At 37.0% G+C, this 25,755-nt stretch overlaps 2 protein-coding genes and 2 long non-coding RNA genes across 4 annotated transcripts; 2 read left to right on the top strand and 2 right to left on the bottom strand.

The window, feature by feature from the left end:
* The first annotated feature begins 821 nt into the window (after positions 1–821).
* Positions 822–4,155, top strand: LOC113069032 (protein Wnt-16-like). The gene is made up of 2 exons (XM_026242008.1): positions 822–1,444; positions 3,105–4,155. Exons 1-2 carry the CDS (start codon positions 1,190–1,192, stop codon positions 3,567–3,569), a joined length of 720 nt encoding a protein of 239 aa, XP_026097793.1. The 5' UTR covers positions 822–1,189; the 3' UTR covers positions 3,570–4,155.
* A 9,131-nt stretch (positions 4,156–13,286) lies between these two features.
* On the top strand, positions 13,287–14,585 carry LOC113069029 (uncharacterized). Its single transcript, XR_003279647.1, has 3 exons — positions 13,287–13,460; positions 13,549–13,629; positions 14,273–14,585. It is a non-coding gene; the product is annotated as an uncharacterized LOC113069029 (long non-coding RNA).
* A 2,048-nt stretch (positions 14,586–16,633) lies between these two features.
* LOC113069030 (liprin-beta-1-like) lies at positions 16,634–24,855 on the bottom strand. The gene is made up of 20 exons (XM_026242007.1): positions 24,748–24,855; positions 24,048–24,140; positions 23,494–23,611; positions 22,638–22,699; positions 22,073–22,157; positions 21,559–21,641; positions 21,155–21,228; positions 20,765–20,816; positions 20,315–20,453; positions 20,027–20,156; positions 19,809–19,940; positions 19,569–19,719; positions 19,361–19,472; positions 18,627–18,715; positions 18,233–18,352; positions 18,016–18,141; positions 17,747–17,935; positions 17,450–17,608; positions 17,262–17,327; positions 16,634–17,190 (listed from the first exon to the last, which is right to left on the bottom strand). Exons 1-20 carry the CDS (start codon positions 24,853–24,855, stop codon positions 17,113–17,115), a joined length of 2,166 nt encoding a protein of 721 aa, XP_026097792.1. The 3' UTR covers positions 16,634–17,112.
* Positions 24,856–25,057: 202 nt separating this feature from the next.
* LOC113069031 (uncharacterized) lies at positions 25,058–25,658 on the bottom strand. Its single transcript, XR_003279648.1, has 3 exons — positions 25,448–25,658; positions 25,274–25,363; positions 25,058–25,108 (listed from the first exon to the last, which is right to left on the bottom strand). It is a non-coding gene; the product is annotated as an uncharacterized LOC113069031 (long non-coding RNA).
* Between the last annotated feature and the right edge of the window lie 97 nt (positions 25,659–25,755).

Here is a 25,755-nt window from a genome sequence, read left to right as displayed (position 1 = left end):
ATGATATATGCGAAAATATATGCATATATGTGGTTATTGGACAGTTCAACAAAATTAATAAATAAAACAAGTCAGCCATTCTGTAATATATAATGAGGGATCATCAGTTTGTAATTGCTTAAGGAATCTGAATGTTTTTTAATCGACTGGGATTCCTGTTTTTGACCCCTTAATAGCTGTTTTGATTTCAAATGTTTATGGAAAAGATGATTTGATTCTTGGAACAGCTCTGACACACATCTGTTTTAGATTAACCATCTCTATACTAAATTTACTATGGTCTTTATCTGGCCCTGAATTTAATGCATGCAGGATAAGCATGATTACAAAACAAAGAGTCAAACTGAAATGGTAGAACTTGTTTCTTGATTTTTGTGAATCCATTTCTAAGATTTGCCTGAAGCTTATCTTCCAGAGCAGTTCAATTTAAAGCTTGATTCAAGGGCAAACTGAATTTGATATACTGTACATCTCATTTCATGCAGCCACAACCAAGGAATTTTACAGGCATCTGCAATTCTGTCTAAAGAGTTAAAATAAGAAAAATATACTTAAAAGTTAAAACATTATAAACCAAACTTGATTAAAAATGTGCCTTATTATAAATATAATTTTATAAAAGCTATTAAAATGATCTTTCTAGAAACTATATGTGTAACTTTATGACTCGATTTGTTTAGAGACGAGATTAGGACTAGTATATTTATCTTATTAATCACTGCGTATGATCATATAATCACTGCATTTTATTAGGATCTGCTATTCAATTGATATATTTATTGTAAGTAACATTTAATCAGAACTGCAGAAATGTATAGAGCCATTTGCATAATGTATAAAATTGTAACGTTAAAAAAACAATTCATTTCAGTTAAAAGGATGTTAAGAATTTTTAAAGCATCACCTTTTCTCACAATAAAAAATAAATTACATCAGCCAAACATTTGTGCTCATATGTATAATGTGATATCAGTGTTTCTCTGCATGAATATAGGTAACATTTCCAGACTCTTCTGCTCTGATACTGCTGCACTGAGACCCTTCTCACAAATGTCCCGCTGTGAATCTAATATTTCCATATTTTATGATTGTTTCAACATTTTTAAGTACTTAACTTGCATCGGCATCTTGCTTAAATTCTCTTTTTTGTTTTTAAGGTACAAAAGAGACAGCGTTTATCTACGCAGTAATGGCTGCCGGCCTGGTTCACGCGGTCACCCGCTCTTGCAGTGCTGGAAATATGACAGAGTGTTCGTGTGATATGAGCCTGCTGGGCAGCGGTTCTCCCACGGAGGGATGGCACTGGGGTGGGTGCTCTGATGACATCGCCTTCGGGACTTCGTTCAGCCGTCGCTTCATCAACAATTCGGTAAAGAACATATCAGCCCGTAGTGAGGATGCCCTGCTCACTATGAACCAGCATAACAGCGAGGCTGGGAGACAGGTAGGTGACAAACAACTAAACTCTTTAAAGTAGAAGTATGTTGAAAGAAATGACATGCACAACAGTGGCTGCTCACTTTTTCAGAAGCATCTGTATATTTCCCCTTCATTTTCTCCATAGGGATTTCTAAAAGTACTTTAATAAAGGCTTTAATAAGAAGTCATGGATGGAAGCCAAGCAGCTTTGAGATGAATCATAACATTCCAAACTTTATTTGTAACAAAAAAAGAATTTGAAAATTGAACAAACAGACAAAGGTACAAGACTTTGTACTTAACATTGTTTATAAAAGCCTAAAATACAATCCCATGTAGTATTGCAAATGACGTAATCTGATATGCTTCATGAGAGTGTGTGTGGTCGTTGCTGAGCTCTTTTGAGGCAGTTTAGATTCCCATAGTGACTTCTTTGATTTCTTTTAAGAATTATGAGTAGTTAAATTAAACATGATTTTTAAGTAAATCACACTGACTTGGAGCTTCTACAGAAGCTTATGTCATTGTTTTACATAGCTCATAATTTTGTCCCATTTTCTCATCATAAAATTGTTTTTATATGGAGAAAATGGAAATGTTATTTCTGATTCAGGGCTGTTTCCCTTCATTGATGTATTGAAGGACTGAAGATGATTTATTTTGCCTTTCCATTCACATTTTGATTGATATGTGAAGCTGATTGGTGCATGTGACTGACTATGCTTGCCTGCTTCAAAACGACAAAAAGTACTAGAGAGTTCTCTTAATTCAGTGCTGTGTTTCCCTGTATAGACACTAATTCACTCTAATAGAAGAAAATCTGAAAAGTGTGACAGTGGAGAAAATGTCTGTCCTTCCCCATTCACTCAGAAAGCATTCCTGAAACATTTGTAACACATTCAAGTTCTTGTGTTCTCACAGCCTCTTTTATAAACACATCTAATCTCTAAAACTGAACGTTGATCCTTCAGTGTAAGGTTCCCTCAGTCCTCAGTCATAAAATATGACAGTTTTCTCCAGCAAATGAATATTTGACTCGTTCTGGCTGACAAGAAAAAACCATTTCAAAGCAACCAAATAGGAACAGAAATAGTAATGGGCTGTTTCAGCTCTGGCAATTTGTCGATCAAATGAGTTACATCTCCCCACATGTCCTTGATTAATCTGAGAAGCTGATGATTTGCACTGAATTCCACAGCCTTGACTGAAGAACACTTGTAAGTCTTTGGAGACCCTAAACCACTGCTCTGGTTGGAAGCGTTTAAGCGAGACAAAATTCCCCTCAAGTCAGCGAAGGGCCCCCATAATCCTTCACCCAAACAAATGCTCCTATTTTATGAAAGTCGTCAGCTCACAAAATACTCCTTCCGCTTTCATGGTGCAGAACATGAAGCATTGGGAGAACATAAAAGCTTAGTCCGTAAAAATTATATAGTCCTTGGAAATGTGGTTTATAGCAAACCAAGGTGAACTCTCTCGCCGAAGTACATTAGTTCTGCGTTTTTGCCTTAAATCCAGGAAGTCTGTCAAAATAAATTGCAAAAATGTTGGCTCAAATCACAGCTCACATGTCTGCATGCTTATTTATTTCTTGCTTACATTGTCTAGAAAAACAAGCTGCTTTCCCAGCTTCTCTCTGTTACCGATCAGATATATAATGATCTCCGTATCCTCTTCCTCTACAGGCGGTGGCCAAAACAATGTTGACAGACTGTCGCTGTCATGGCGTGTCGGGTTCGTGTGCGGTAAAAACATGTTGGCGCACAATGGCTGCATTCGAGCGTGTGGGCGCCTACCTGAAGGAGCGTTACGAAAACAGCGTTCAGGTGGTGGACCGTTCTAAACATAAGGTGCGACGTAAGGACAAAGACCATCGCCACACACCTATTAGCAAAGAAGAGTTAATCTTCTTCAACAAATCTCCCAATTACTGTTTGGAGGACCGGCGGTTGGGCGTGACGGGGACCAGGGGCCGCAGGTGTAACAGAACTTCAGCCGGGCCGGACGGCTGTAACCTGCTCTGCTGTGGGCGGGGCTACAACACACACGTGGTACGACACGTAGAGCGCTGCGAGTGTAAATTCGTCTGGTGCTGCTACGTTCGCTGTCGCCGCTGTGAGACAATGAACGACATGCACACCTGCAAGTAGTGCAACTACTCGGGGAGGGATCTTGTGAGAGGAAGTGGACCTTCTTTGTGCTCTCACCCCCGTTGGGCCTATACAAATAACAAAATATCCATGGCAACCGGCAGTCCAATACCAGGGAGAAATGGTATAATCCCTAAATCCACATGCGTAACTCTTCCCATGGGCTTCAAGTGGGAGTTAAGCCATTTTGTATATAGTGACTGTGGAATATAACTGGAGCATAAAGGGAACTAAAATACTGGGAACAGCAGAAAAAGTGTAAATAGATGCTTTTGTTTAAGTTTGTATTGAACGCTTTTACAGTTAACGATGACTTATAGTGGGAATTATGTAGATAATATACCAAGGTATTTTTTATACGATGTTTTATAGGTTGCAATTGAGAATCCCTTGAGTAAAAGAGAGAAATAATTCACAAAGCATGTATTCTGCAATTTTAGCTATATATTTCACGATTTAAATGTACATATTAAATTATGAACAATGGACGTGTGCGATTTCAACCTTATTAAAATTAAATAAAAAAATGTAGAGACCCTGTACTTTCTTTTTGCTTGTGACTGCTGATGTTTCTCCGTCTCCCAAACAAACAAACAAGTATAATTCCCAAAAGTGTAGACAACGGATCCAGTTCGCAATAGCAGCTTTATCAAATAATAATATAATGTATATTTCAAATTACTTTTCATGGTTGTTGTCTTTCTAGTACTTATTTCTTGTGACTGATGTTTGTGTCACATTCCATTCCTCTTAAACTCTAATCCCACACACACATCTCTGAAAGAGTAGTGCTTTGCTAGAACTAACAGAGTTGTGCCAAATACCATGGCTGCATTCTCTTAAACAGCCCTTAAATGCTAATGCAAGTGGCCCTTTTATGTAGCCACATTCCAGCCAACAGGACGGTGACAGTTTACGGCAACACACGCAGAACATATCAGAGATCTTCTGTCCAGTGACAGAAGGAAAAAATCCTGTGAGTTCTGGCACATGCTGGCAAATCTCTTAAAGTTTGGAAAGTCTCGCTCATGCTGCATTTCATGATTTCACTCTGAATGCCTGCTTGTTCATTCTCATGTGGTTGTATTTACCGCTGAGTGGAAGTTGCATCAAGCTTTTTTTGTCTGTGTAAAATCACTCAGATTATTCTTCTACATTGACTCTCACAGACTCTCAACACAATTCAATACAATAAATGATTCCCTTTTGGAAATGTTGCAGTTCTCTCTCTTTTTTTTTTTCATCATTCATGGTACCGATAAATGAGACATTTTGACCAATTTCTTTATTTTTTACTCTAGAAGAGTTTTGCAGATAAAACCTTCTCCTCATTCTTGTCAGTTCTGCACTCCGTGGGCAGTAAGTTGATGAATCACAGACAGTGATTCCCAAATCAATTCCATTGAAAACATCTCTGCAACCCTCCAGGTATATTTTTAAGAGCAGCGCTCAGACCCTCAGCCCTGGAAATCTGTTGCCCATCATCCCAGAGTGAAACGCAGGCAAAATGAGTCCACGTGGACGCATCTGTTCTTTCGGATAAAGCCAACAGCTCAGGTGGCTGCCAACCTCTTGGTTTCCTCTGTGTCTTCCTTCACCCCTCTCTTTCTCTTTAGTATGTGTTTAATGGTTAAATCATTCTTGAAATGAGATGATTTGCCAAATTAAATCTACTGTACTGCAATATTACCTTTTCAGGTTTTGTTCCATCATTGCTAATGAGCCGAAACTGTTTCTTAATATTCTGGAAGTGTAGTTTGCTGAGGAAAAAGTAGCACAACTGTTAAAACAAAGACAAATATTTCTGCCGATGAAATTCAATCGTATAATAAATGGAAGAATATGGGTTCCCCGCCTTCCTTACACTTTAATGAAATTATTCTGCCTTTTATACTCATTGTTTGCTGAGCCCCAGAGGTTTTTTTGAGGCATGTCCATGCAATATTTTACATTCCTTTAAACTAAGTTGAAGAGATTTTTTCCCTTCTCAAATTATTCAGTTTTTCTGTGTGTGTGCTGTTGAGTTGAGACTGAATGCATCGCGGTGGGTGGTGCGACCACATGCACACACGCACAATATGTTTTGGATGTTAATTTGATCCACGCTGGCCTGTGGAGACCATGGTCATCGCTCATCCCAATCATCGCTCATCTTTTGTCTCAGTATGTGAATGATCAGTTATGTCCATCCAAGCATAGCATTACATCCGAAGCCAAGAGTCACGCTTTTTTCACTGGCCCATTCCCGCATGCTCTATGAGTGGTGCCATGCTCTGTACGCCTTCCCAGAAGTCTGTAGGGGCTCGTGGCTGTGTCTGGTTGTGTTGGTTAAGGCCTGAGGGGTTTTGGATTGGCGGCACTGTTTTCCTGCCAATAACTGTTGCTTAAATGTCAACAATTCCCACAACAACTGCTGCAGAGTCAATGTTAAGATTCTACACACGTCTTAGTGCTCGCTCTCCCTTAATTCATCCTGTATGTTTTCTTTGTTTCTTTCTTACTATATCTCACCATAGAAAGATGAAATGTTTTTCTTTTAAAGCAATTCATCACACACTTGCCAGTTGTTCTGTTCATATAACAACTTGACTGACGTATCTGGTCTTGTACACATATGTGGTGAAAGGAGAATATGAACAGAGTGAATCCATCCATCAGTGACATGATGGATTCTGCCTCCCTCTACTGGAGTCACAAAGTCTACAAGCCAGAGAGGACTACAAGAGGAAGACTGATTCAACACATTGGCATTTAATCATTATTTTAGCACTAAAATGCTTAGAAAATGATGGTTTCATTAAACTCAAAAGGGGTTTTACACCCTGATGCCACAGGAAAACTTTTAATTCTACAAAACCTATTGTATCAAGGCCTCTGAATTATTATAATAATCAAAACTCTGCTGAAAAACCTGTTGCATACAATCCCTTCCACCCCTTGATTTATAGTTCATATAATTTTAAATAAGTAAAAGTCCATTTGCAGTTATAGGCCTATATTATACTCCATTTTAAGAATGCACTGAGTGAAATTTTCTGCTTTCTAGTTTGCAGTGTGTTTGTACTGCTTTTTCATTTAGATGGTGGCGGTCATAATTTGAGAAAATGGCTTTAATCTCTACAAAACTGAATATATATGGCAAGACTTTGAGGTGCATGTAACACTAGATGATGTGATGTTCACACATTTAAATAACATCTTTTTTGTAATACATTTTCATATGTGGAAGTGCATCTAATTATCTACATCTGATATACATTTTGTCCGTCCATGTATTTAATTATTATTTAGAATGCTGATCCAATAAGAGATGCTTCTTCCGATTTGATAAATCACTCACTTTATTGCTATTTAATATGTGCTGTCACTCAGGTATTTTTTGTGTAAGTTATATACCGTATTTTCCGCACTACAAGGCGCACTTAAAAGCCTTTAATTTTCTCAAAAAAAAAAAAAAAAAAAAAAAAAAAAAAAAAAAAACGACAGTGCGCTTTAGAATCCAGAGCGCCTTTTATATGGATCAACGCGCTGTCAAAATGTTGACATTCCCTTTATAGCACAGCTCCATCTAGTGGATGGATACCGTAAACCCAGTCAAACGTTTGCTGTATCTTCTATTCTAGGTGCTTTATAATACGGTGCACCCTATATATGAAAACAGTTCTAAAATAGGCCATTCATTGAAGGTGCGCCTTATAATCCACCATAAACTAAAAGATTGGATTGATGTGAATGGGTAAATAGTCTATGACTTAAAAATATTAAAACTGTTTCAAATTGCCAAATTAACATGGTCAAACTGCCATTTCACACAGACTGTTTAATATTGAACAGTATGAGGTTCAAATATGTGTTAATTTTAACGTTAATAACACTTTGACAAATGATTTATTGCGAGTCGATCATTCACATATAAATAATGCATAATTGATACACTATTAACTTATCTGGACAACACAAAGCGAAAGTAACAACAAAAAATTTAGATCTGAATGTTCCCGTTGTACAACTAAGGTAAGTGTAGCTTGCAACTACAAAACTTTCTTCTGCAAGTCAGGTTAAGGTCCGTTTAAGTATTGCAAAGCAGTCGAGTGAATATCAGTGAAATACATAAAAAAATCCTGAAACATCTCTTTCAAAACCCCAGTTCATGTATAAATGTCAATTTCAGGAAACAAACAAACAAACAAAAAAAACTTTCTAAACAGAAAGAAACTAACTCGGTCAAATCATTCTTGTGGTGAGAAGGACCACATACGTTTATTGTTAGCATATTGTATAGTACATTGCGTTCTTGTGGTTGGGGTGTCAATTACAGTTTAAATGGGATCAAAAACGTGTTTGATTTTTTACATCTGGTTGGGAGGCCATTCACAGCAGATTTCAGAGAACCATTTTAAATAGCTTTTAGCACGTAGAAAGAAAATTGAACGTGTGGTCATACAGTTTTTCTTTTGTTATGGAAACATTGAAGAAAAGACATGATGCAGCAAGACATAAAGGAAGTGTGTGTGACAGGGCATCTTCACTTGACCAATTGGCTTATTTATGAGTGAGGACATCCTGTGACTCTTCTGCTTTCGGCTGCATGCATTTATTCAGTACACATACTCACAACAGTTTGATTGCTCCTGGAAATCGACCAGTTTCTTCCCAGCTTTCTAGCTGCATTATTCACCAACTATTCAGAAAAATAGTTGTTTATTGGCCTTCATAATCATAAATGCATGGCGTCAAAGAGATTTTTCTCCATCTCTACTTGATGACACCAAGATCTACGATAGCTTGTTTATGCCACAAGATTAACAAAAATTAATTACAACTTCATATCTCACAATTCTGACATTTTGAGAAAAATAAAAGTCTAAAATACAAGACAAAAACTCAGAATTACAAGATATCAAGTTAGGAGTCAAAATTGTGAAACATAAAATCACAGTTGTAAGAAAAAAGTCATAATTGTGAGATACAAAGTCACAATTACCATTTTGTTTTTTTATTGTGTCATAAATAAAAACAGAAGTGTGATGTAAACTTAGATTTTTCTTTCTTTTTTTATCTTTCAAATCTTGTTATTATTATTTTTTAATTATTGGAAACAACCTTCTATAATGATATTATTTCCAAGCTGCATGTTGATGATTTTATGTGCAGTATGAAAGGGATTTAGGCATTTGCCTGAAATTTTGGCGGGAAGGTGTCACCCCCTGAATCTCGTGGGGTTGTGATACAGGAAAGACAGAGGGAGGAACTGTTGAAAAGGCAGAACTTGTGTGGCTACAGTCTGGTGAAGGACCTCAGAGGGCCAGAAAGACAGAGTTAGAGAGAAACAGAAAATATAATGACCATGAAGCTCATCTTAAACTAATGCTAGGGACTGACATACTCTGGATGGCTTGTGCAGCATCACAGGTGAGATTCACACATATATACTCATGTTACATGTGTGTAATATGGGTGTTCAAGATTGACATTATATTCTTTTTAATAGCCATACTGCAAAATAAAATATGTTTGAACAAATTAGTAGAGTAGAATTAGTAGAGAAAGCAGTTTGTTGTAGACGCATATGCTTTCCAAGGTTAATCAGTTGAAATCTTTCAAATCAAAGCTCACTCTACTTCAGTTTCCTGTTTACATTCTTTGTCAGTCTACAATCTATATAACAGCATAAACATGGTTCTCTTTGATATGACTGTTCATATCCGTTTCCAGGGATACTTTATCTTTATTTAGTTGGAGAATGTTTAAATTTCTGTGATTGCAGTTGAAAAATTGAAAAAATGTAGCACTTTAAGAAACATTATGCAAGCAATTCTTATTATCATTTGACATGCAATGTGGAATGCTGGGTAATGTAATCCTGAGAATGTTTTTGGCCAACTGTAAAGTCATGAATGAATCAGGTTAATCAGGAAAATCAGTGACAGGTGTTGAGATCCAGCATTCTTTCCAACTTTATTGGTTTTGTAAAAATGCCAAATGAAAGCACTGCTTTCAACAGTCTTTTTGTTAGTTTTTTGTTGTGAGAATTAATGTGCTATGTGTATGTGTGTCTTTGTTTGTGGTTGTGTTGATTTCTGTGGCCAGAACCGCTGTGACCAGAACTTCGAGGTGGTGACTAAATCAAAATGTCATTCCTGCTCCTTGACGTCTTTAGTACAATGTCCTGATGACTACACCAAGAGGCAGCCAGAGAAAAGTACAAGACGTGTTTATGTGTGCTGGTAAGGCTTTGCTATTATCAGGGATCAAGAACAGCAATAATTTATTTAAAAGCTCAGACATCTATTACTACACATTATATTTAGTTTAATGTGTAGTACAGACAGACAGACAGACAGACAGACAGACAGATAGATAGATAGATAGATATTACTGTAAATCTTAAGCTATAATATCTGACAAAGCCCACTTTTAACAGGACATTAATAGCTTTTGTGACAAGATGAGGTGTTTCCTTTGTGCATAAACAAAATACAGAGGCAACAATTATACAGTAATCTCTCTATATGTCTTTAGGTATCACATCACCATTGCTTTGTCTGTCAAGGGCTGTTCGTTCGAGTGTTACAAAGACACGGTGGAGCCCAAGTGCTGTCCAGGTCACTGGGGCAATGACTGCATTGGTCAGTTTGAGGCCAATGATGTTGTTGTGTTCTTATACGATTTTTACACATTTTAAATGGCATTTGGTATTTCCATCATTCTGTGAGGGGAAATACTGCACACTGAGGGAATATTTTGATCGGAAGAGTCGGAGAGGAACTATTCTAATGTGACCACTAACAAGACTGAAACACAAACATGGGAAGCATGGCTCCTCCTGGGAAAAGAAGTTAAAAAACAAAACTTTATGGCTATCATTCCTAGTCCAAATTAGATGCTAAAGGAATGCTAAACAGAATCTCTATCATAATTCATATACATTTTTATGATGGTTTCTCATAATTCTGTCACAACCAGTCCTAAGAGATGATACTATGAGATAATATAAACAACTAAAGCCAGCATTCTCTAAAAATAAAAAATGATCCGGATAAATTGAACTTCCAGAAGAAATAAACTAGGAAGTAGGAATTATAGTTGATCCGGCAGGATCTTATGTGACTCTTATTAGAATTCTTATTTGATTCCAGTAAGATCCTTTTGGATCGATTTCAAATTATGATAGGAATTCCACTGGCGTTCATTTTGGCTAGGGAGGGATATAAATCCAATATGCATGAATATGACCTTCCACCTTCCACAGTGACCTTGTCAGTATTTGGAAGGCACACTTTATCCTTTCTGTTTCCATTTTTAACATTTATGTGATAATGACACCATGACACCTGATCTCTTGCTGACTTTGCCTTAGCAATATTTAAACAAATTACATTTTTATGTTTTACATTTACATTTTATGCATGTAAATCATTTATCCAAAATATATCTATTACACCCAAAGTACCGGTATACATATGTTGTGTTCTGAAAATCCTTTACTTAATTTTGCCTTTTAAAAATCGCTTTTGAATCTTTCAATATGTGATATTATCACCAAATCTTGGATTAATTATTTCTGTAAACTTGTTTTCTCTCAGTTAGCACAAGTTTTGTATTTCTTTTTTTAAAATGATTTGTTGTAGACCTCAGTAATCAGATTTTATGCACTTCAGTTTTTTTTTATTTAAACATTATTTGTGTTTAATTTTGGCAATGTGCATAAGCTCAGATCAGTGAGGCCTACGACCAGTCATTTCCAAATAGAAAACAAAACCTGTGCTAATTTAAATAATACAAATCGATAAAAACAATTGAATCCATTTTTTGGTAAAAATAAAGGAAAATTTGTGTTTAACAAGTGGATTTTGTAGGCTGGTCATTTTTTACTGGGAACACCATGAGTCTAACATGGTGGGGAAAAATCCTTAAAAACAAAAAATAAATTACCAGATCTCAACATGACGGTTAAATTAATGCAATTCATGCAAACCCATGACCTTGGGAGTGTTAGCGCCATTCTTTACTGTTTGGATGTCCAAATGTGTGACTGATATAACCAAGTTGACCATTTTATCTGATTGAAACAAAAAAATGTAAAAGGTTTCTTCACTTTTAATGTCATGAAATCTAATGAAAGGAATCCTTTATTCTGTCAATAGAGTGTCCAGGATCAGCAGCGACTCCCTGCAGCAATAATGGAGTCTGCTCTGATGGTATAGCAGGCAATGGGACTAGCACATGTGCAGTAAGATAATTTACTTCTTTTCTTCTGTCTGAATCAAACACTATTATTGAGCATCTGATGTGACTTTTTGGACATTTTTTTTTTGTGTATGATGGCTCTGGAAAAGGTGAGTTTGTGAACACTCTTTTACTCTTTTCTGAGCAGCTTGAATGCACCCATTGCTTTGATTACAGTTTGCCATCTTCACAATCCTGCTGTTTTCCCCAGTTTGTTGAAGGGTAGGGTTGCAGTGTAAAAGATGTGTGCAGACCAGACTCCTGCCATAAATATGCCACCTGTGCCACAGTGGAACCGGGAACAGTCGAGTAGGTGACAAATTCTCAATTGTTTGGATGTTTCATTGTTACATTCACAGAAAACAGCAGTTGTTTCTTGCAAAATAAGGTGGATACATTCAAACAAATACTAAGCATGCTTTTGCTCCAGGTGAAAACCCTGCTGGCTAACGAGATGAGAGCTCACTTGTAAGCTAACTTGCTAAGCTGCACATGGTTGCAGGAGAGGTGAACTCTGAGTCGCTGAAGAAGGGAATCCTCTACTACACTCTGACCGGCCTGGCTGTTGAAACATTGACAGATGGAGGTGATTGAATGCAGGTTGTGTGTGTGTGTGTGTGTATTCCCCAGATGTTTTCAAGGATGTGCAAATGCAGGATACAAGAGCAGAATCATCACATACTGTTTCACTCTTTTCTGCTCAGATCAGATTATGTTTCATTGTGTTTGTTAAGATGACAGGGAATACATGAACTTTTCTGAAATCTGTAAACTTCTATTTTCAAGGCAGACCAGATAAAAATCCATCTTCAATGCAGTCGTAAGTAAGGAACTCTTGTGGAGACGGATATCTTTGCCTCAAATTGAATCATCCATTTGGTTGGAACTGCTTCCATCAGCTTATCAACCAAATGGATGATTCCAAAAACAACATTAAGTAAGTGTAGATAAGCGAGAAAGAGGTTCGTGAAGATAAAAGATTTGTGTTACATAAACATCATACACTTACTTAATGTTGTTTTTGATTGTTATGAGGATCAATAATGTCTTTGTATCTTATTTTTCTTACAGCAAAACCTGTTTAAACCTTTTTAGCATATTCTCTCAGGGAATTGAAAATTCTCTGCTTGAGGTTGAGTTTTAAACTCTATTAATCCCTAAATGAATATACTTTAAGACACTTGACCTGTGCTAGATATTACCTTTTTTTGTTATAAGCCAAATATTTGCTACGTTGTAAAAAAAAATATATAATAATAATAATTCATAAAAATAGGTAATGATGTATTGTATTAATATGAAGGAATTCAAATTTTTAGCTGTATTTAGAATTTTTCACATTGTTACATTATTTAAATTTGTTTTTAAGGTTTAACTAATTTATAATTATTTAATTGGCCATTTTTTTCTGACCATATAAAACTTATCCCAGTTCATCCTTTTTGTTTAAAATACTTAGAGGAGGTACAGTGCAAAAATAACAACTGTTCGGTTTTTAAAAATTATTTTTTTATTAAATATGTTTTTATGTCACATTCTCTGTATATATGTTCGATCCAGTCACTTAAGCAACACTCTACATTTTCTTTTCATTTCTCCCAATTTCAGGGTAAGACAAAACTACTTGAACTGATGCACAATCACATAGTGTCCACTTCTCAGGTTTGTGTGTTGATGTGTGAAAAATGTGTGATCAAATCATTTCTAGGTCATTAATTAACTAAATCCTGTCCGTCTTATCTGTCTACAGTTGAGTGCCAGCTTCATTGTGTCGAATCTTCGTGCTGTGACCTTGGCGGACCAGGTCCTGACATTTAATGTAACAACTGCTGTAAGTGTTAAAATAAATCAAATGTTAAAATAAATTGAAAATATGGCAATCAAAAGTATTGGAGCACCTAAGAAACATAGAATGCATTATATAATATGTGGGATTCATTGTGAAACAGAGTCATTAAAAAAATAAAATAAAAAAATATTATATATATATATATATATATATATATATATATATATATATATATATATATATATTACACAGACATCACAAACTAACTGAAACAAAAAAAAAAAAATATACATTAGATTTAAATTAGATTAATTAAAATTTTATCATTTTGCAGACGCTTTTTTCCAAAACAACTTCAGGCTAAATTTTGAACCCACAACCTTGCCCTGCTAACCCAATGCTATACCACTTGAGCCACAGGAACACTTTTTATATGATTTATCTAAAATCTGAATGTAGGATTGAAATGTAACACAAAAAGTATACTTATTTATACACATGGTTAAATGTTAGTTAATTACACCTGCTGTTACTCTGCTAGGACACCTGTGTGAACTTGAGGGTAAATCCCTCCATACAGACACAAAAAATGATGCCATTGAAATAATACAATGAAATCCATATATTTGAATTGTGATTTAAAGGTCCAAATACTTTAAGTAACCACTGATTCCCTCACATACAGGGGTAGATCCTGGTCAATGGGGAGTCTGTTCTAGAGCTGGATGTTGAAGTAAAGACTTGCCGTCTTCATTCAGTGGAGGGGCTTCTAATCCCTCCGTCCATAGAGCCCACCATACCTCACAGGTGTGACATCAAAGAAACCAGTGTACTAAATGTGTTCACAAAATCAGAGGAAACATTTGAGCTAAATATTGGGGGTACAAAATGACCAAGATATAATTGAGAAAGATTGGAGTCATCCATAGAATGCAGTTGGAGTAATGGCAATGTACATTTACTTCATTTGTTTCAAGAATGCATGTTACTGCAAGCTAGGCTTTTCTGGGGATGGAAAGCAGTGTGAAGCGATCAATGACTGTCTTAAAGAATGCGCTTTTATTAGGCTTTGAATTGAAAACATCAGAAATTTGATCTTTCCTTCCCCATTGGTTGCAAGAATTGGGGAACTGCAACTGAATTATATATATATATACACACACACACATGAACACACACTGTATATACCTATGGCTCAGCACCTCGGGTATGTGGTTTCGTATAATCAGCCACAAGAGGGAGCTGATGATCTCCTATTATTTACAAGCCTCTATTCACATTTAACAACAAATATATCCTGCGTCCCAATGTGTATACTTCCACCCTGTCTGCCCTAAATAGTATTGAAAATAGGATGCAGGCATGGACTTTTGCTTTTCTAGACACTCAAAACGCTTACATAGTCAGGTGGTATCTCCTCATCCACCACCAGTGTGCAGCATGGCGCTGGCAGCCATAGTGCTTATTGGTGAAGCGGAGACAGAGTGATGAAGCCAATCAGCGGATATGGGGATTGTTAGGAGGCCATGATGGTCAGAGGCCAATGGGCGAATTTAGCCAGGATGCCGAGTTCACAACTCTACTTTTTCCGAAAGACATCCTGGGATTTTAATGACCACAGAGAGTCAGGACCTCGGTTTAACATCTCATCCGAAGGACGGTGCATGTTGACAGTATAGTGTCCCCATCACTACACTGGGGCGCTAGGACCCACACAGACCACAGGGTAAGCACCCCCTGCTGGCCTCACTAGCACCTCTTCCAGTAGCAACCTAGTTTTCTCAGGAGGTCTCCAATCTAGGTACAGACCAGGCTCAGCCCTGCTTAGCTTCAGTGGGCAACCGGTCTTGGGCTCCAGGGTGATATGGCTGCCGGCCAGAGTAAATGACAGACATTTAGTAAATGAGCCAGTTTGAATGGTCTTGGTATAATCTGGCAAACTGTTTACCAATCACGTTTCGCAATCGGCAAGGCAACTGTGGTATACACCACTACCAACACAAGATGGGTAACTTGCAAAGCAGCAGCACCACGCTTGCCACAATTTTTCTAAAATATTGTTAACGTGTTTAGTGAAAATGATTCGTTTAGCTTCGGATCTTTTGTCTTTTGTTTGAATCAATGATTTTGGAACATGTGACAGACTGGTCAAGTCATGTGATTTCAGCAAAACTTTGTTTTGTTGTTGTAAAAAATGGGCGTGGCCATTTGTAAATTACATTCGTTTACTGTCAATGATTACATGGGTCTGGTTTCCGGTCTAGTCTGTGTCCAGCTATTTTTAGCTGTACAAATCTGTTTGTTTTGCAGCTTGATATTGAAAGTGTGTCTTACATTATTTTAATGTATTATCTTAATTAGGAACACACTGGATTGTAGTGCAAACTGTTTTACCGTTTACTGCACTTTGTTATTCTCCTCGTTATTTTAGGCTCCCCGAAAAAAACAAACAAACAAACAAAAAAAAAAAGATTTCGGGTTTCGCTCGGGTCGGGTCAGACGATCACGGGCTTGGCGGGTTCGGGTTTCAGTTTAAAGCTCGTGCAGACCTCTGCTCTAAGCCTGCTGGAACTGTAGAAACTGAAGTGCAGTTTTCCATTTGCTGGCTGACAACATGACACTTGTGACAACGTGTAGAGCGTGAATGTATCTTAAAGGTTGAACATGTCATGCATTTAGCTTAAAAGTCAATGAAAGCATCTGGTTCCTACTTTTTTTTTGTGCAACGATGTTTCCCCCAGGTAACTCTACACAGGACAAGTGGTTTGGAGAACTGATCGAAGACTAAAAACAAGTTTGACATTTTCACATTTTTCTGTACTAGCCCAGACATGGCAGCTTGTTACAGCTTTTCATGTTAACAAAGCTCCACATGTAAAACCTTACGCCACTTAGCCTGAAACTTTTATTTTTCAAAGTTTTCTGCCTTTCATATGGAAAGACTGCATTAGACTTTTTTTTATTTTATATAGACTCATAGATGATAATCTCCCATATGAAAAGATCCAAGGCAAACATATGCATTGTCTAAAAACTTTTAAAAAGATTGGATTCAGAAAAAAAAATAGTTTTAATGGAATTTCTTTGACTTACATGCATAAAACAGTACATAGTACATGGTATTCACTGATATGGTTATAGTATAACAATATCAAGTTTTTGCAGGCAAAAATATAAATTTTCCCTCCCAATAAAATCATGTAAACGTCCAACTAGAAAAGGGTGAAAACATGCAGTGAACGGTCACATAAGAATATATAGCCTAGTATAAAAGACAATTAAAATCATTAAGAACTAACTGCCATTTTGATTTGTCGTCTTTGGTTTTTAGCTTGGTGCAAACACTTAAAAATACTGTTTCAGTTACTGTAGATCCTAAACGAATAAATAGCATTTAACTGAATTAATATTCTATTGCATGTACTGTGTAATCATTTTGAGTTTCACTGTGAGCTGAGCTTATTGCTTTCATACTGAAATCACAGTAACTTTCACAGCTACAGACTTAGTCAAGTTCAAACATTCTTAGTTGTCATCTATGGTGCTGGTTTCAGGTGAACGGGACGATGCTTCCATGAAGAACTCCTCCTCTTTTAGCATGCTCTGGAGAACACATGAGGTACTGAGGTAAGAACAGGATAAAGTACAGCTGGAATATTGTGTGGTTTTCTTACAGTCAGGTTGTTGATTCCTTCCGAGAATGCGCCAATCTGTTGCACGGTTCCTTCAGAGTCCTCCATCTGCACACCATCATTTAACAATTACATCCAACTATGACCAGAAAACTTATTAAAAACTAGCAATTAAAATATGATTCACAATTTTAGCTCCATTGCATCCTAGTCAGTGGAATTGTCCATACCTGCTCCAGCTGATCCAAGCCGTCCTCGTAAACGCAAAGGCCTTTATTGAAACTACTGCTCTTAGGCATCTGCACATCCATGGGGCAAACATACTCTTCCATCTCCTCCTGTCGCTTCCGTCTCAATGTCCCGAAACTTCCAAATGACAGACGTCTTGGCTAAAAGGAAGAGAGAATGGTAAAGAACAGGTAAAATGTTATCAGCATGGTGTTAAGTTAATAAACAGCTGTTTAGTTATATTCCAAATATAAGTGACATTCAGAGACCCAGAGGCAACCTTACACACAGTTACTTGCCTTGACTTTGGCTGTAGCTGTCAGGACAGTGTAATCTGGGTTTTCAAGATGCTCCTGCTTCAGCCTTTGTGCCTCTGAGCCAATCAGAAGATGGAAGTTGGTTGCAAGGTGACGTCTCAACAGAGTTTTATTTGGTGGGATGTTAAGAAGCAGAGCCATTGTCTCAACATTGAAGCGAGGCTCTAAAACCTGAGAAACGCAGGTAAAAAATAAAAATAAGAAAAAACAACTTGAATAGAAACTGATGTCTTCTGCTCCATTGTACATACCATTAGGCCTCCGTGGACTCCACTTCCTCTCAGGTTGGGTGCATACTCCGCTAGATCCACTGAACGAAGCCACTCCATCACTCTGTGATTGGTCCATTGACAGATTTCTGCTGGCGTGGGATTATTCTAATCAAAGGGGAAAAAATACAGCAAAAATCAAAGTCATATTCAAAGTAACTGGCGCTTAGTGTGGTGGTATAACAGCAGGGCATGCTACCTCCGTTGGTCGGCGACGGAGGCAGCTGGGGTCATAGCAGTTGATGCGTAGCACCTGAATGGCTCTCTTAATACTGAGATGGTGAAGAACACTGCCCACTTTCAGTCCCAACAGGTCATCCTAACCAATGAGATCAAAAAAAAAAGTAAACTTTAGTATTGCATTTCCGCAAAAACTGGTACCAACATTTTTTTTTCTTGGACACCATCAGAACATTACAATGATTTCTAAAGACTATAATAATAGCTGCTAAAATTTTAGCTTGTGTGTATGTGTGTGTGTATATATATATATATATATATATATATATATATATATATATATATATATATATATATATATATATAAATAAAAGAAAAGGTATTGTAATATTTAAATTGTAATTGACACCTACCACAGTCATATAGTGAAGCATGCGCCCATCCACTCTGCCCTCATCAAACTGAGATTTATACTGAGGTAGGCCGATGTCATCCAGCCATCCTTTGAGATAATTACAATAATAATATCAGTACTCTGACTTTGTAATAAAGTATTAATGGGTCAAATAACATTTGTAATCAACCTTATTCAGATGTCTGGCTTAAAGTGATATTACACCCTAAAAATGAAAACGTGTCATTCCAAACCCGCAAGACCTTCGTTCATCTTTGGAACACTGAAATCTGAGAGTTTACTGACCCTGCACAGACAGTAAAACAAATGACATGTTTAAGGCCCTGGAATGTATTAAGGACATTGTTAAAATAGTCCATATGACTTCAGTGGTTCAACAGTCATATTATGAAGATACGGGAATACTTTTTGTGCCTAAAGAAAAAAAAAATGTTTCAATAATTTCTTATTCTTATTGAGTATTCGCCACATGTTCAAGAGAGTACCATGACTCTCAGTTGAACCACTCATGTCACATGGTCCATTTGAACAACATCTTTACTACCTTTTTTGGCACTTGAACCTTGCTGTCTATGCAGGGTCAGAAAGCTCTTGGATTTGATCAACAATATCTAAATCTGTGTTCCGAAGAGGATCCAAGGACTTACGGGTTTAGAACAAAATGAGGTTGAGTAATTATTGAAAGAATTGTAATTTGTTTCATTTAGTTAAAAAACCCTGATTGTTACTTACGAGTAACCCAGTTGTAGTCCAGTTTACCCATGGCATCTTCCTCCTCGGAGCCCAGTGACTGAAGAGCCAGCTGCAGTTTCTTTCTGTGTAGAGGATGCCGGATGCCCATGTCCTGAAGCACAGACAGAAATGTCATACACCACACAGAATAACCTAACCTTAAAGCTTAAGAAATAAAAGTATGTGCATGCATATTTGAAAATGTGACCTTTTCCAAATCATGCGGAGACGCCTTTAATAATGTCTGTCCAGAGCTGATGCACTGCTGAGCTTGATTTACATACAAGTCCAGTCCCTGGTTCTGCAGCCAAACGCACACCTGCTCTTTACTCCAGCGTGAAAATGGGCTGTCCAGCTCACTGACAGTGACATTTACAACATTACATGTTAAGAGGTGCATGAAAAAAAATTGAAACGAAAGAACTCTTAAAAAACAAACTGTATGTACTTGTTATTGCTTCGCTGCATATCACGTGACCAGCCCAGTCTGGGTCCCGCTGTGGCTCGAACTCCCCCTCTCCGAAACGCTGACTCGGGAGAATCGTCCAGGTCGTCAGAGGTGGACTGACTTCTCTTCATTCTGATGCAGGGATTATAATAGTTAATATCTGCATTTTAATAGACACTGGAGTTTAGTAGTAATATATTAAAACACATTAAAAAGACCTTCCAAATAACTTCATGATCCCCTTTGATTTCTTCTTTCCTTCGGGCGAGTATGTCTCTAGTGCTTTCGGCTTCTGAGTTTGCAACCCGGCCAAATCCAAGTGCTCAGTCCCCTTACGCTCTCCTTCAACTGCCAAGCCAATATGTGATCAATAATTCATTAATAGGATAAATAATCCAAGATTCCAAAACTGCCAAGAAATAGGCATACTTCATGTTCATTAAGGTCAAACTTTTGCAGTTTTTAAAATACAAAATGTTTTTCAGAAAGTGTTTGGTCTCACTCACTCAGATTGGGAGCGGTGCTTGACATCTTGTTGCCTCTGATCTTAAAAAAGCCACGTCCGAAAGAGGAACGTGTTTTTTTAGAGCCAAAATTCTCAGTCGGGGAGATGGATGGAGAGCCTCCATTTTTACTGGCTTCATCCTAAAATATTACAAGCAAATTGCAGTTCTTGGTTGAAGATATTTCAGTTTTTGATTTGCCAAATGATTGGATCTTAACAGTTCTAATTAAAAACAAATTAGATGCTTCTTTATTAGCATCATTTATATGTTATACATATGTTTCCAGTGCAGCTATGATGTTGTTTTATTACTGTGCAACATTACTGTGTTCAAGCTGTGTTTTTAACCAACTTGGGGTGACTGAACCCTACATTTGCGAATCTCGAACCTTTTTACAGGATCTTATTAACATATCTAATTCATAATTTCTCATATAGATTAAGTTGGTACCTCATTATTGCTTGTCAAACGAGACCTTTCAGGCTGCTGTACTTCAGAGACACTGAAAAGCATAAGGAAGAAATCAAAACGATCAGAATTTTAATAATGTAATTATAAATTGTAATAAAATTTTGCAATAAAACCACAAATCCCTGATAATGGAAGAAATTATGAACTTTTAAATTAAATGTCATTTTACAATTCTTTTGTTTACCTTAATTTCATAAAACAATGTTACATTTTAAAGCCCATTTTGTACTCTGTTCATGGAAAGTGCCTGAAAATAATAGTCAGTTTGATCTATTTTTTCAATCTCCATGGAACCATGGAAAATACTTGAACGTCAATATATCTTTTGTATGAACGGTTGAAATAAATGTCTGCAGTAAGTAAACAGACCTGTCGGTGGTCTCAGCTGCAGGTTTGTGTGTGGTCACTTCAGGGGGCAGCTCTGAACATGGAATGAGCTGAGGCTGTATGAGACACAACAACAATATCACTGATGGACGCGAGTATGCAGGAGATCAGCAGTGAGAAAACTATTTTCCCTGAGGAGTCAGATTTCAAAGGACAAGAGCAGGCAGTGACCGCTCTGAAATGACCTGAAAAATCACAGGATGCTGCTCCCAAACAAAAACAACAGAGACGTTCCCCGTCAACAAAAAGGTTATGGTTAAATTGTTATTCTCTGTCAGACCATCACAATGAAAATACTGCAAGGAGGGGGTCTAAAAGGAAGTCTGAGGAACATCCTGTGTACATAAACCATGTGTGTGTGTGTGAGTGAGTAAGACCCTTCATACTTCATCGGTTTCCTCTGTGCCTCCTGTGGAGACCATCTCGGTGTCACACAGCCCTTCTCTTGTGTCCTCATCCCTGGTTTGGTCTGGGAAAACAGCATAAGTCATAAGACAGGATAAATCAGCCAAGCTATTAGACTGGGAATCAGACAAAAGCTTTTTGGGAAATATTCTTGGGATCAAAATAATCTTTTTCCTAATGTCATAAAGACAAAAACAAAAACAGACACAAGTGGTACTGATTAAGCAATGCATGTCGTTCATAATATTAATGAAATCAAGTTACTTGTACATGTAGAGAACTGCTAAAGATCAGTGGTTTTATATTATAGCAGAATGTATAGAAATAGAAAGGCTCACATACTATTCTCAGAGATTTTTCAACAGCTTTCAATTTTGTGTCTAGGAGATATTGTTTTTAATTGTTTATAGCGTGCCCTTGCAATATGAGCATTCTTTTTTTCCTCAAAAGGAAATAATAAACTGAAGACATAAAAATGTGCCAAGGACATCTCACCTTTTGATGCCTGCACAGACGACACCATATCCTGCACTCGCTTGAAACGGATCAGAGACTGCTGCAGCTCTTTTATCTTCAAATCCTAAAACAATTCAGATTAAAACTATGTAAAACTGATTATCATATGAAATACAGATTAATAATTAAACTAAAAAATGTTTTAAATACTTTTTACACAATACAAATGCATATATTATTTGTAATATTACATATACACAAATATTATTATTCTTATTTAAATATATACACAAACACAGTAATATTGTAAAATATGTAAAATAGTACATTTACACCAAAATAACTTTGATTTGAAATCAAATTTGTGGAAGCTTTTGGTAAATTTAATGCACACTTGCTGAATAAAAGTATCATATCAAAAATCCTTTTGACTGGTTCTGTCTACATTAAATATATTCTACATGTATAAATCTATGTAAAAACTGTTTACGCAAAGATTACGGAGATGGTTTAATTAGAAACCAAAGTATGTGAAATAATGTGTGTGCTGGTAGGTGGTTGATGTGATCATCACAACAAAATAGCAGGACATCGTATTGTTTACCTTCTCTTCATTAGCTGTCTTCAAAGACTCAACAGCACTCCTCATTCTCTGCACCTCCATGTCTGAACACACAAAACAACTCCAGAAATAATATCTTCTGGCACACAACAGCTAAACATTTCAGAACAAGACTGGGGCTTTTGATAAATTTTTATGTCTCTGGAATCATTCAAATAAACACCCCAGAAACTGCATACTCGTCATTTTGGAAGTAAAGATGATTTGCAGTCAAGAATAAATATTGTGAGACAATTCATGCACATCTAGCAAATCGGAGTTATAAGAGAAGGGGAGTCTGCAGCCAAAACCAGGTCACCATCAATCAAAAAGCATGTCTAGACGTGTAATACAAACCTTCATATTCCTCATACATTCCAACAGTTTTTCTGGAGCTTACAGTGTGCTGGGATAGTTTCTCCTTTATAACGCATAAATGTTTTTGTTCCTGTGTCATACATTTAAGAGAGGATTTAATAGCTGCATAATGTGTCTGTGCAAGACTCCCTTTAGATTTAGAGTCCAAGTCTACAACTAGTTACGTTTTCCACTCATCCACCATATTTATGCCAATCAGCGTAAATAATGATGTTAAATACAAAACACACATATACATATATACATACATATATACATATATACATATACATACATATATATACATACATATATATATATATAAAAACATTGATGATTGAATTTTTTACAGATCACAAAGTAGAGTAAACTAGATCAAATTTCACATTTAAGCATAATTCACCTTTTTCACCTTCCTGTACATTATTACATTATTTTAAATTTGATTTTGCATCTCCTCTAGTTACATTTCAAATTGACTTTGGCATGTTCATAATGTTACCTTTCTCTCTGCTTTGTGACTGTTCTGTGTTTGGGGTTTCTGACATGGCCTGGTCCTGAAATCTTCTAAGTGCCTGTTCTCTCTCCTCCAACTGCTTTTGTAGTGATATCAATTCCTCCTGACCAATAAAAACCACAATTAATGCTGCCAGGACATTCCAGAACTAAAAATAAGCTCACCATGTGCCGACCCCAAATTTACTTCGATCAAATTTACTTATCTGCAAAATACAGCATTATCAAAAATACAATGGGAAATGTCATTTCACGTTATGCAAGAAACCAAACTGAGTGGCAGAAATGCAAAACAAATAAAAATAAAATTAGGAGTAAGGGACATGATTTTTCATGAATCTGTTCAGCTATTTGAATTTGTTCTGCTTTGAGCATGTGGATAAGTTCATTAGCTTGGCACATTCCAGTGGCTAGTCGTGAAGGTTAGGGGTGAACTTTACAAGGATTTCTCAGTGATTCATATACAAGTGCTTGCTGTAACACTTCACTGCTGTTAATCTTATGTTGTGTAATTATGACCTGACCATGAGGCTCTCGTACTTTGGTAGAGTTAAGACTTCTCTCATACTCTTGTCTCTCGTCCTCCATAGAAGTCAACTGAAGGCGCATGTCTTTTACATCCTGATAAAAACCCTAAGGAGAAAGACCATGATATCTATAAGTCAAAGAGTCAAAAATAATTTTGTGACTTGTAATGCTAAATGTTTTGAGTTTGGTTGGATGAGAAGGCCACCAAAGACACTTACAAAGTGGAAAAAACACTGAAACCGAGAACTTAAAATTATACTAAAATGAAATCTATATTTTTATCTAACACAGAGGAAACCTAGCCCATTCTTTTGGTCCACTGTGGATTTCTGGTTTCTGAAAGTGAAACTCCCTTTCGGGCTCATGCAAGTGAGAGAAAGCTGAATGGGTCCAGTATAGTCTGGACTCAAACGGGGCAAAACAAGCTTTATAACAGGAAATGGCTCTGGCACTCTGTGTTTTGCTCTCACCCTCTGCTGGATAAAGCTGGGGGCTTAAGCAGCAATGAATGTCACTATGGAAACCACAGGGTGGTCAAACCATAATAGCCAGGTTTAATTTCATTAAATTGTCAGTACAGTTAATTCTGTTCTGCATTTAGAGCACTTTTAAGGTTCTGATTAATGACTGGAGACTGTAATTTATTAGGTTTGTGGGACTCTGTGCCCTGTGAAATTTCTCAGTGTTGATAGTGCAAACATGTGCTCCTTACCTCACTTTCTCTGCAATCCCCCTCTGTAGCAGCTAGCTTTAGTTTGAGACTTGATACCTCGGTCTGTAGTTCCAGTTTCTCCATCTCTAAAGCACTTCTGCTAAGCATTCCCTACACACAATTTACATATTCGTTTTCATTTTTTGGAAATCTATTCCTTTATACTGACCACTCTTACAACAACGGTGTCTTAAATGCCGTGCACTTCTGTTATTGCACATAAGCCTTTTAAAAGAGATCACACACCTGCTGTAGTAACTCTTCTGTAGCATTCAGTTTCATTTGGTGTTCCTCAAGGCTCGAGTCTAGCGTCCTTTATTTTTTCTCCTTGAACTTCCACCTGGTCTGTCAGAACACTTACCTGGGGGATCAGAGTGGATACTAACTGAGTTGTGTGTGATGTGTGACATTTAGAAACTACAATTGCTGCATTCAAACTGACAGATAATAGGAAAACAGAGGCACACAACTTCATATCTGACAAGAAAATCCCACAAAGCCTCTCGACTTGATTTTGACAACTCACCTGGAGCACTAGACATTCTTTGTCACTTTCCAAGCGAGAGAGTCGCTCCTGGTAAACCAAATCCCCTGCTGGAGATCCATGGCCATTGGTCTAAAAACATAAATCAACAAATTATTACATGCATTTGTATTCTACATGAAACATACATGAAAACACATTTCCAAATAGACACACCAGATTTACTGGTTGTGTGGTGTGGCAACAAAATGCAGTGAAATGAACTGAAATGACCATATTCAGTCAAATGCCAGTGGGACCTGAAAAAGAAAAATCACATGCTGCCATCAGTGAGTCATGTGAGGTTCGTGCAGATGATACTCTGCTATATGAGATGCATGTGAACGTTTCCAGGAGTGGAAATTTCACAAAGCAAGCATGCTTTAGGTTAAATATGGAAAAAGGGATGGGGGGGGAGTTTAAATGTTTCTAATCCAGAAGAATCATGACTAGAGTTAAGGATGGAAAATGCAAAGGGAGAAAAT

This window comes from Carassius auratus, unplaced genomic scaffold (genome assembly GCF_003368295.1).
Source record: "Carassius auratus strain Wakin unplaced genomic scaffold, ASM336829v1 scaf_tig00000511, whole genome shotgun sequence".
NCBI lineage: Eukaryota > Metazoa > Chordata > Actinopteri > Cypriniformes > Cyprinidae > Carassius > Carassius auratus.
Note: the sequence above shows the minus strand (reverse complement) of the source record. Positions and strands in the feature narration are given on the sequence as shown.

Bases quoted from the DNA above. Each gene is read 5' to 3' on its own strand.
- LOC113069032 (XM_026242008.1), top strand. From the start codon at position 1,190: ATGGCTGCCGGCCTGGTTCACGCGGTCACCCGCTCTTGCAGTGCTGGA. The intron at 1,445-3,104 runs GTAGGTGACAAA...CTTCCTCTACAG, and splicing joins ACAGCGAGGCTGGGAGACAG to GCGGTGGCCAAAACAATGTT.
- LOC113069030 (XM_026242007.1), bottom strand. From the start codon at position 24,855: ATGCTTAGCAGAAGTGCTTTAGAGATGGAGAAACTGGAACTACAGACC. The intron at 18,353-18,626 runs GTAGGTGTCAAT...CTCATTGGTTAG, and splicing joins TGCTTCACTATATGACTGTG to GATGACCTGTTGGGACTGAA. The intron at 17,191-17,261 runs GTAAGAAAACCA...TGTGTTCTCCAG, and splicing joins AAGGAATCAACAACCTGACT to AGCATGCTAAAAGAGGAGGA.